General features: G+C 35.1%; 2 protein-coding genes across 2 annotated transcripts; both read left to right on the top strand.

Moving 5' to 3' along the window:
* The first annotated feature begins 76 nt into the window (after positions 1-76).
* Positions 77-10044, top strand: LOC110606169 (UDP-sugar pyrophosphorylase). Its single transcript, XM_043953417.1, has 17 exons — positions 77-310; positions 404-508; positions 1319-1435; positions 1693-1833; positions 2289-2388; positions 4748-4875; positions 4962-5033; positions 5118-5182; positions 5539-5599; positions 5715-5832; positions 6452-6576; positions 7246-7322; positions 7560-7665; positions 7798-7857; positions 8902-8982; positions 9091-9330; positions 9628-10044. Exons 1-17 carry the CDS (start codon positions 206-208, stop codon positions 9793-9795), a joined length of 1869 nt encoding a protein of 622 aa, XP_043809352.1. The 5' UTR covers positions 77-205; the 3' UTR covers positions 9796-10044.
* Positions 9666-11261, top strand: LOC110606397 (probable calcium-binding protein CML44). Its single transcript, XM_043953418.1, has 2 exons — positions 9666-9797; positions 10730-11261. The coding sequence occupies exon 2, from the start codon at positions 10734-10736 to the stop codon at positions 11184-11186; it is 453 nt and encodes a 150-aa protein (XP_043809353.1). The 5' UTR covers positions 9666-9797; positions 10730-10733; the 3' UTR covers positions 11187-11261.
* The last annotated feature ends 242 nt before the right edge of the window (positions 11262-11503 follow it).

Raw genomic sequence — 11503 nt, forward strand, 5'->3', positions numbered from 1 at the left:
AAAGTGGGTCCCAGAAGAGAACTAATGATTGGTATCCGGTAGCCGGTTATTTTTTGATCTACATGATAAGCCGGAGCATTGGCTTCCTTCACGTAATTCGAACTCTCCTCGTGCTTTTCTTCTTCTTAGTTGCTGTTGGCGTCTTTCATTCCACCACTTGATTTTACCATATACTACCACCACTCTCCGAAGAAGCACGGTAACTATGGAATCCACCACGGAAGCTCTCTCCAAGCTCGGTATCAATGGCGATCCCATTTCCTCCGTGCCCAATTTACAGAAAAACCTCGGCCTCCTCTCCCCTGAGCAGGTATTTGTGTTATTTTTATGTGTATCCGTTCAATGGTTGTGGTTGTTTTGGACTTGATGGAGATGGCGGCGGTGCTGATGGCGACTTTGGCAGATTGAGCTGGCGAAGATGCTAGTGGAAATGGGGCAGAGTCATCTGTTTCAGCATTGGCCTGAGCCCGGGGTTGATGACGAGGAGAAGAAAGCTTTGTTTGATCAGGTTTCATTCTATATTCTTTTTTTATTAGTTTAAGTTTGAAATATAATTGAGACGTTTTGTTTTATTTATAGATTTCCCCCCTTCTTGTTAATGTTTTCTCAATTTGTGTGGTTCTGGATCTGTTCCGTTGATAAGAAAAAAGGGAGGAGGGGGGAATTAAGCCAGTGGTTTGGCGTGGAAGGAAATGGAGCAGCGTGGTGTGAATCTATGGTTGGCTTGGCTTTTGAACCATTTAATTTTGAATTAGTGGGGCGTAAATCAGCAATATAATTAGGTCGTGAATGTAACTGGATTCAAAATAACTCCAGTATGGTGCAAACTAAAATTATCAGGAGTGAAAGGTAAGAAATTTGTTTCTTTTTTCTTTTAATGAGAAGAGGAGAAATGAAAAGAAAAAAAATTTAAGAGGAAAAGTAAAAAGGGAAATTCAAGAGCACGGATGAAGGACGAAAGATTGACTACTCTCAGGTGCTATGTATACCTATCTTAAACAGCGACAATTTAGTTTTTTTTTTTTTTGGTGGAGGTGGGGGGTTTAAAATCACCCAATTTTAACTAAATACATGTCATTCTTTCTCCAAGTCTGTTAAATCAGTGCGGCTAGGTTTTATCTTATGGTGAAATAATCCCCACCCCGTCTCCCAAAAAGAAAAGAACTTGCCTTTTTCTTTTTGCTATTATACGGTGAGTATGCACATATATAATGGAATTTATAATGTCCAATCCATGCCAAGATGCAGAACTGAGTTGCATCTCCCTTCACGTGCATTTTTTTAATTAATCTTCATGTCATATGCTTGCTCCATCTAGGTGGCTCGGCTCAATTCAAGCTATCCTGGGGGTTTGGCCTCATATATTAAAACAGCAAGAGAACTTTTAGCTGATTCAAAAGCAGGAAAGAACCCTTTTGATGGATTTACACCTTCCGTAAGTGAATGCTTGATTTCAATTTTCAAAGTTAACAAATGTTTGTCTGCAAGTGCGAGATGCTTGATGATGCAGGGGTCAATTAATTTTTGCTATATTGTTCACAATAACTGCACTAGTCTATACAAGCTTGTTCTTGGCAATTCATTTTTCTATCATTTGCATATATAGTTATTGGTCTTTCTGATGCACATCATTTAAGAAAAAAAAAATACATCAACTAGCTAGAACCTGGGCCAATAATAATAAATTTTCAGGTTCCAACAGGAGAGAACCTGACTTTTGGCGATGAAAACTTCATCAAATTTGAGGAGGCAGGAGTTAGAGAAGCTCAGAATGCTGCATTTGTTCTTGTTGCGGGTGGACTTGGGGAACGTCTTGGATACAATGGAATAAAGGTGACTAATTTACTGTCTAGGTTTAGTTGCAAGTACATATATTCTCCCAGCTCTTTATTTTTACATGGATATAACAATTATCCAAATCAACCCTTCATTTCTCCTAACTAACCTGAAATTGAGTCATCATCAGAAAGCATACATATATTCTTGGATATGCATTGTCAATTCCTTCATGCCCCTACACCCCCAACCCCTACAAAAGAGAAGAGAGAAAGAGAGAGAGGGAAGGCCAATTGATCATAGATGCTCCCACTTTGACATGGAATAACAAAAAATAGAACAGAAAGAAGAGAAGCAGGAGCCTTAAGGAATGTTAAAAGGAACCCTCACAATCAAAGCTTGCCCTATCACTTGAATAGTTTATACATCTTGAGAAAATGGACATCTTGAAACATGCTACCTACTTTTGCATCTAAGTAACGGTGATTTTTAGTACATATTTACACATGCAGGTAGCTCTTCCAATGGAAACTACAACTGGAACTTGTTTCCTGCAGCATTACATTGAGAGCGTGCTGGCTCTTCAGGAAGCTAGCTTTAGACTGACACAAGGTTTGCTACCCTCAGCTTAATATGTTACATGTACCAGTGTTTGTGATGGGTTATATGCCGTAAGTAATTAAGTATATACTACACAGAAAAAGGCTTAGCACAGAGGAATAAAAGAAAAAGAAAAAAAGAAACCTCAGCATCTATAATTGCATACTGAAATAGGAAAAAAAGAAAAGAACAAAGTTTAATTAACAATACAATTTTAGGTGCAAGGGGTAGAGAAAGAGACCTGATTTTGTTCATTTCATTTGAAAGGATCACTTTAAATCTACCAAAATATTTCCAAATTGGCACCTTTAGGCCTACTTATTTTTGGAGAAACTATTTTTTGCTTTTTCATGGGAACAAAGAAAAGCATAGGTGTCATTCAACAGCATGTCTGCCTTGGCAGGGATAACTTGACAATGAAGAAATGATATCGCTGCTAATGCTGGAAAATTTTTAGAAGCTTTTGAATTATAAAAGCCTTGAGTGGCAGCAGCAAGCTCATTCTTCCAATTGTAATTTCCCTCTGTTATGAACATTATTTCGATCACATGATGTAAAAAGTAAGCAACTTTTAGAGAAACCGAGTAATGATGATGATTTGTTAATACAGAAATATTTTAGAAAGACTACAACAACAACAACAACAACAACAACAACAGCTAAGCCTTAATCCTAAATTAGTTGGGTTGGCTCATGTAAGTCTTTGTCACTATTAGCTATCTTTGACACCAAGTCTGCACAAAATTGTCTAAAGGCTAGATTAAGAAAATTTTAAACTGAGCTGATAGCGTGTGGTAGAAAGAGAGAGAGTGCCAATGGAGACTCTAATATCCTCTTTTATTTGATTCTGATCATGGAATATTAGATGACAGTTATTTTCTTGTCCATCTAATCAAGCTTTCATGGAAATTAATCAACAGAATTTTTGCATCAGAAATACTTAATTCAGAATTTTGTGATGCATCTTGAACTGTTGCAACTTAAAATTCTTTCACACTTGACTAGCCCTTGCCCATTTATAAGTAATTTTAAGTGCGTACCTGTCTAAAATCTTTTACACATTTTGACTGGGCTTTAATTAGTTTAAAAGCCTGTTGTAGTTATATTGCAGCCAAAATCGGCAACTCTTCAGCTTCCCAACTGAGGATGTGAACTATCCAATTCTAGAATAGGCTTAACTACCAAAATTCCTGAGGTTTTAGAATTCTTTCAATTCTACCATGTTCTATATTTTTTTATCAATTAAATTGATGAACTTCAAAGATCGTATCAATTATAGCTTCGAATGATATTCCGGTTGAATTAGTATCTGCAATTTATTAAATTAAGGGTAAATTCGTAATTCCCAATGCACAATGGAGAAGTATGAGTTTTGCTCATATAATCAAGGTAGAAAAGGAATTTTATTCATCTTCTTCAGTTAAAGCTATGATCCTATTCTAGTTTCTTTGATTTGTGCTCGAGTTTGCAATACCTTGATTTGCTTCTCGTTAGGGGGATATGTAGGGGCTTTTCAAGGCTCAAGGAGTTTTCATAATCTAAGAATTTTCTTATCAGAAGAGTTATGTAATAAAGCTTTGCCGTGAAGCCTAAAAGTTTTGGATTTCTTAGAAAATATTTCTCTTGCGGATAGACATATTTCTAGTCTTGAAACTTTGTTATTTGGAAAAATTTTCTTTTGAAGTTTTGGAGGTGATATATAATAAATTTTTAGGAGATTTACATGGGTGAAGTTTCTCCTTTTGCTTGGAAATTCATACAATGGTTGCTTATATTCTTCAAGTATTCAAAGCTATCCAATGTTGCTCGATTGTACTACAAAAATTCATTAGGTTCATTACCTGTCCAAATCTCTCAAATTTCAATCTTGAAGCTCATGGTCCTTGCTTATATTCAATTAAATGTAACTTTAAATTAGCACATCCAAACGGAAATTGACAAGCCTCCAAAATCAATTTATTTTATTGAAAAGGTGGAGAGCCACATACCCTTTGTGTTTGAATGAGATTTATGGGAAGCTCACTTCATTTTCAAATTCCCAAGAAGCTTTCAAAAGGTTGAAGAAGATGATAACAATTTATTTTTCCCTTTATTTTATGTGTAAATATAAATAAAATCATATATTTCTCCTTATCATTTCAATTACAAAATTGTCCATCATTTAACCCTATTGTGGTCATCATTGATGCAACTTTTAAAGGTTAGATGTTTAGTTGATTAAAAGAATAGCACTGGCTAGAATTTGAAAAACACCAAAAGTTCAGAACTTTTTAAGTAATTAAGCCATTATAATATGAATTGCTCACCTGAATCGCCTGATCGAGGAAAGATTTTGTATTTTTAAGCAATATTGTCGCTTCCGAAAATGTAGGTAAATGTCAAAGGGATATTCCTTTTGCTATCATGACATCTGATGACACACATGCTCGCACGTTACAACTTTTAGAATCAAATTCTTACTTTGGGATGAAATCATCGCAAGTAAAACTTCTTAAGCAGGTATGGATTTCTAATTGATGTATTATGGGACAGCTTATTGGTGTATAATAGTTGTATTAAATTGTCAACTTTGCTTTTTATTCCAGGAAAAAGTTGCATGCTTAGAAGATAATGATGCCAGGCTTGCCCTGGATCCACAGAACAAGTACAGCATTCAGGTAGATGCCATGTATTTGGTTGACAGTATGACTTCTGAGTTTTTAGAAAATACACGCTCATTCTTAACCTTCTTGTTTTCATAGACAAAACCTCATGGCCATGGAGATGTGCATTCACTTCTTTATTCTAGTGGCCTTCTTAAAATATGGTATGTTCCAATACTTTTCCAATTTGTGGAATTTGTTTATGCAGACAAATGTTCAAGTTTATACTTCTCATTTAAAGAGATCTTCGTTATGTGAACTTGCACATGTTAATTGGCCCTTGCCATTTCTAATATTGCTAGAATCACCTCTAACATAAGTAATTTAAAAGCCTCATTTCTCTTTTATTTTCTCTCTCATCTAAAGAACAATTGTTGGATCAGATCTAGCTTAATGGCATAGAGTGCACCCTTTTGGCATTTTACATACTCATGTAAAATGTAAATATGATCATTACATGATCTTTGATTTAGCTATCTGCAGTATCTTGACCTTGGTGGTGCTTGCATTACTTTTTCAGGGAAGATGCTGGTTTGAGATGGGTTTTATTTTTCCAAGATACAAATGGACTTCTATTCAAGGTTTGGTTGTCTGATTCTCATTATTTTTGTCCCTGTGTTCACTAGTTCATTAATTATTATCAGAGATGTGTTTTGCTATAGAGAATAATCTGTATTATTACTTGTCCTTATGTAGGCAATTCCAGCATCGTTGGGTGTGAGTGCCACCAAACAATACCATGTTAATTCTCTTGCTGTTCCTCGGAAAGCTAAAGAAGCAATTGGAGGAATTACCAGGCTTACTCATGCTGATGGTATCAGAAACCATTCTTTTTTACAAATTGATGTGGAATACATATAATATTCTTTAGGTGGTCTGTTACAAGAGCAAACTTGGGTCATGATTCCTTTACATGGATAACTTTTTCCAAGGGACTTTGGCCCCAAATTTGGAGTGATTTTTCTGTGGAGTGAAATTTATTCTGCACCTTCTGCTTCTTTGGTTTAGGGGTGGGTGGGTAGGATGGGGCAAGAATGGCATTGCTTGGTGCAATGGTAGAAGTTTGGCTTTGCCTTAATATCTATTAATTCTGCTACAGTATGATTTGCTGGGTAGGATGGGGCAAGAATGGCATTGCTTGGTGCAATGGTAGAAGTTTGGCTTTGCCTTAATAACTATTAATTCTGCTATAGTATGATTTGCTATATTTTCTCTCCGCATGTTACCTAATTATCAAAGGAGATGCTTCTTCTTGCTGCTATAAAATATACAGTCTCATCTCATGGTATTTATGTTAGACCATCTGGATGTAGTTTTTTAACCTTTCACAGCTTTTAGCAAACTAACTGACATGCATATATACATGTACAAATAACTAAGATATTCTACACTTCTGGGTCATGTATTCACTTGAAAGTAAAACTAATTTTCAGGGCGGTCGATGGTGATTAATGTTGAATACAATCAGCTTGATCCTCTGCTTAGGGCGACTGGGCATCCTGATGGAGATGTCAACTCTGAGACAGGCTATTCTCCTTTCCCAGGAAATATAAACCAAGTAATTTTCTGACACTGTATTTTTAACTTATTTTGTCCCCAAAGACATGTAATGTGACAAGTACTGTATACATCTTTTTATGAATTTCGATATCTATGTGACAGTGTCATTACTCATCTCAAATGTCTAATATGCTTTTTATAATTGTCTCATTAGTCAATGCATGGTGATGCTAGGCACAGTAGTTAGCATAATCTTTACCAGCTTATATGAATTTCAGAAATTTCTTTTTTTCCCTTTTTTTAATGGGATTGTTGAACACTATGGTGTGATTCTTTGGAGAAATTTCAATACTGGATTCTCTCTCCCTCTCTCTCTCTCCCCTCCCTGTCCACCATGATTCAAACGTTGTATCTAGTTTAATTTTCCAGTATGCCCATGAGCTGGTCATTGATGCTTGATATAATGAAAATCAACTATAGAAATAGAAGTACGAGACAGTAACTGAGATATCTCATATTTTATTGGTGATATAATGATGAAGTAGTAACATTATTGGAATCTCAATTTTCTATATATATATATATATATTGCAATTCATGTGATGTATATGAGTATTTAAATTGATTGATGCTGCTGTAATCGTAAGGTGGTGATTATGGTATACATTGCAATTTGTCAAATTTTTCATGCTTTGAATTTTTGTCTTAAGATGCTTATGCTTTGCAGTTGATTTTGGAACTTGGTCCTTATATTGAGGAGCTGAAGAAAACAGGAGGTGTTATTAAGGAATTTGTGAATCCAAAGTAATGCTTTCTTCTGCTACTTGATATTTGGTAACAATTTATTTGTATTTTGCTAAACAATAAATATTTGAAGGTATTTTCTTCTTCATTCTGGAATGATAATCGAATAGGTTGATTCTAATTATGGATATTAGTAGGCGTGGACATGTATTTTAAATTTGCAACTACTTATTATTGCATGAGCAAGGAACTCTGGAATTCTGAAATAAGTTAGCTTTTTGTTCATACTTGCTGCAGATACAAAGATGCTAGCAAAACTTCATTCAAGTCTTCAACTCGACTTGAATGTATGATGCAAGATTATCCAAAAACATTGCCCCCATCAGCAAGAGTTGGATTTACGGTAACTATCTTTTCTAGAGGAGAAAAATGATCTGCAACTAATTGAACCTGATTTTCTTGTATTTGGACTTGAGCTGTAAGGTCTCTAAGGTGATTTACTCCCTGTTAAAACAGCTGTTATGTTTTTGCTTAGGTGATGGATACATGGCTCGCTTATGCACCTGTGAAGAACAATCCTGAGGATGCTGCTAAGGTAGTGCCTTCTTGGTAACCTTAAATAGTTGCTGTAATCATTTTTTTTAAAAATTTGGAATGAGCTGCTGAAGATCCAAAAACAGTTAGAAAGAAAGTTCTGGAAAGCCTTGATATGGTTGGTCTTAAAAGTTTATTTGGTTAAGGAAAAATCTCAAGAAATTAATATAAAATTATTTCCCCCTCCCCAAAAAAAAAGTGGTGGAATGTTTTTTTAATAATGTCCTTTACATTATTTTGCCTAATTCAAATTTTAATTGAGATAACTTTTCTAATGGGTTGTGCCATTGTGTGTTCACTTTCCTTTCATATTGCTGGAAAATAATGGTGAAGGTTTAACTCGGATTCTAGGGTATTTCTTTTCCTCATTAGTTAAAGCCTAAAGGTCAGAGTCATGGAAGTTCTGTACAGTAAAGTTGGAGTTGTTTCATTTTTGTATCAAATGTATTCGACATAAGTGACAAGATGTGTTCAGGATATTTTTAATTTATTCACTTAATTGCACCCTTTGCCATCTTTTTTCTTTCAATTGGTATTTAATTACAGAGAAACTACTAAAGATTATTCTCTAGTTATCTTCACCTTGCATTTAGGACATTTATAGGTTCACATTTCTGACCTAGTTATTTGGGCTATTGAAAATGGCTGTAAGATTATGAAGCGAGGTCATTAATAGAAATTGGAGGTTATGGTATCAATCTTACTGTCACACTGTCCCTCTCAAGATTTTAATTGACCGGAGTAATTTGATATTGGTAATCTCTGTATGTAGAAGTAATTGTTGGACTGGCAGGTTTTACATATCCTGTCAGTGGCCAGAAAAATGAAAGGGAGTAACAATAACTTAACTTATGAGCATTACATTTGTTGAATGCTAATAGGTATAACAATTGATATTGTTATTGAATTCAAAATTTCAATGTTCTTGTACACTTTTTCTATTATTCTTTCATTGAATGGAAATGTTTCCAATCCGGGAAAAGTTCTGAGTTTAGGTTGCCAATTTGATTTATTTATTTTTTCTTATTTGATTGATTTAATGAAGGTACCTAAGGGAAATCCATATCACAGTGCAACTTCTGGAGAAATGGCCATCTATCGTGCAAACAGCCTCATTCTCAAAAAGGTAACTTTGCCTTTTTGGCTATAAACTGTATCATCTCACTCCCTCTCTTTCTCAATTTATTTTTTGTCTCTTCATACTGTCTCATTCTCTCAGTGTGTCTTACTATAGGTTGGTGTCAAAGTGGATGATCCAGTTCATCAGGTGTTCAATGGACAAGAGGTGGAAGTGTGGCCTCGTATCACATGGAAGCCAACATGGGGATTAACATTTTCAGAGGTCAAGAATAAAGTTACTGGGAGTTGCTCAATCTCTCAAAGGTCTACAATGGCCATTAAGGGTCGTAATGTCTTTATCAAAGATCTGTCCTTGGATGGGGCGCTCGTTATTGAATCTGTTGATGAAGCAGAGGTATGTTGACTTTAATTTTCCACCTCTCCCACACTTAATAGTTGACCCAGTGACTTTCTTATTGTTGATAACATGAGGGTGGTGGTTAAATTTTTTGAATACCACATTCATTTGGAAAACTCGCATCCCAGAAAAAAATCGTTTGTGATCTTGACTCTGATTGCCCGTTTGTACTTCAATTCCAAAATTTCCCATTTATCTGATGATATTAGTCCATTTGTGGAAGGCTATATGTTGGAATACTGATTCATGAGAAGCGTTTAACTTAAACATTTCCGATGACAAACCATTAAACAGGTAAAAGTAGGAGGTTCTGTACAGAACAAAGGTTGGATACTTGAAAATGTTGACTACAAAGATACTTCAGTACCTGAGGAGATAAGAATCAGGGGCTTCAGAATCAACAAAATCGAGCAGATCGAGAAGCATTATGGTGAACCTGGCAAGTTTGGCTTGACAGTTTGAAGGTGAACTTATACAGAGATATCATCTATTTTCAAGTTATTTTTTTGCCATGCCTCATGGAATTTCTGAACCTGGAATAAATCTCCTTTTGTAAGTTACATTGGTCTAGAAATAGTTTAGCATTTCAGTGGTTCTTCCTTTTCTTTATTATTATTATTTTTTAATTTTGGTTGGGGGGAGAGATATTTCAAATCTCACATTCAATTTCTTCCCTTGAAGGAATAACAAATAATACAAGAATATTGTTCAGCGTGAGAAAGCTTTTCCTGCATTTATGTTTTAAGTGAGGCAAGTCTGAATTACTGTTTTCTTTCAGTCTTGAGAATTGGGTACTGCCACATAATCCCATTTTCGCTTCCCTGAGGTGGTAATTGCTCTGGAGTTTCTTGTCAAACTCTTATGGAAAATTACTGCATAACCCTAGAACAGAAAATTGAAAATTTTACCGAGTGAGCTCGGTTAATACCAATACGTTAATGAGACCTTTGGATGAGAAATTTTAAAATATAACATAATACTAGTTTTATTACCATAATTAATTATGGTGGATTTATACAAGTTCAATCAATGGTCAAAATATTCTCTGAGTATCAAACACATAATAAAAATAAAAATAAGAATATAATTTTCTAGTCGTCGCACCAGATTTTTTTTTTTATTTAAAAAAGTAGATTAGAAAATTCTAAAATTCAGTATTCAGAAATTCATTTGTTGAAAGTTTCTATCAAACTTCCTTGAGCATATCTTTACCCCACAAAGGAAAAAAAGGAATAAATTGATGTTCTTTGCTTCGGCGATCTTCCTACGTTACCTCTCTTGTGTATACATATAGACCCTGCATCCTCTATAAATCTTAACTTCAACTAATTAGCTACAGTCATTAGTCAGTGATCCCAAATCCTTCATTCACTGGCGTTTTCTGTTAATATCTCTGCAATATGTGTCCTCTCAGCACAAAAGATCTGCACAGGATTTTCCAAAAGCTTGACAAAAATAACGATGGTCTCTTGAGTCTAGAGGAACTCAGCTGGCTTCTGGAGAGAATCGGAATAAATTTCAGCCTGGAGGAGCTGCAGTCTTCTGTGGGAAAATCGAGCCTCAACTTGGACGAGTTCTTGTTATTTTACGACTCCATAACCAAGCAAAATGACGACATAAATGGGGAGAAGGAGGAGGAAGAGCAGGATCTTGCTAAAGCTTTCAACGTGTTCGACCTCAATGGGGATGGCTTCATTTCTTGCGAGGAGCTTCAGAGCGTATTGGCGAGACTGGGATTGTGGGATGAAACCAGCGGAAAGGATTGTAGATATATGATTCATGTGTACGATACAAACTTAGATGGAGTTCTTGATTTTCAAGAATTCAAAAACATGATGTTGCATGCTGAGTAGATACTTCTTGTTCTTGTTCTTCAATTCATTCTTACATCATCAATGTTCAGCTTAATCTTAGTTTTAGATTTTGCAGCAGAGTTTTGTTGTCCATTTCTTTTCGTGTGACACCCAGATTCGTATAGACTAAATTTATGCAAGTTTTTCCTATAAAATTTGCATATTTAAAACCTAAGATTAATGAGTTTTTTCTATGAATGGTAATTTTTCATATATATATTTATATAAATCCACAATCTTTATTAGTTAATTTCTTGGATTCACGAGGGAAAAACCCTAATATGAATGTGTTAATTAGTTAATTAATTTGTGAATCT

Source organism: Manihot esculenta, chromosome 18 (assembly GCF_001659605.2).
Source record: "Manihot esculenta cultivar AM560-2 chromosome 18, M.esculenta_v8, whole genome shotgun sequence".
Classification (NCBI taxonomy): domain Eukaryota; kingdom Viridiplantae; phylum Streptophyta; class Magnoliopsida; order Malpighiales; family Euphorbiaceae; genus Manihot; species Manihot esculenta.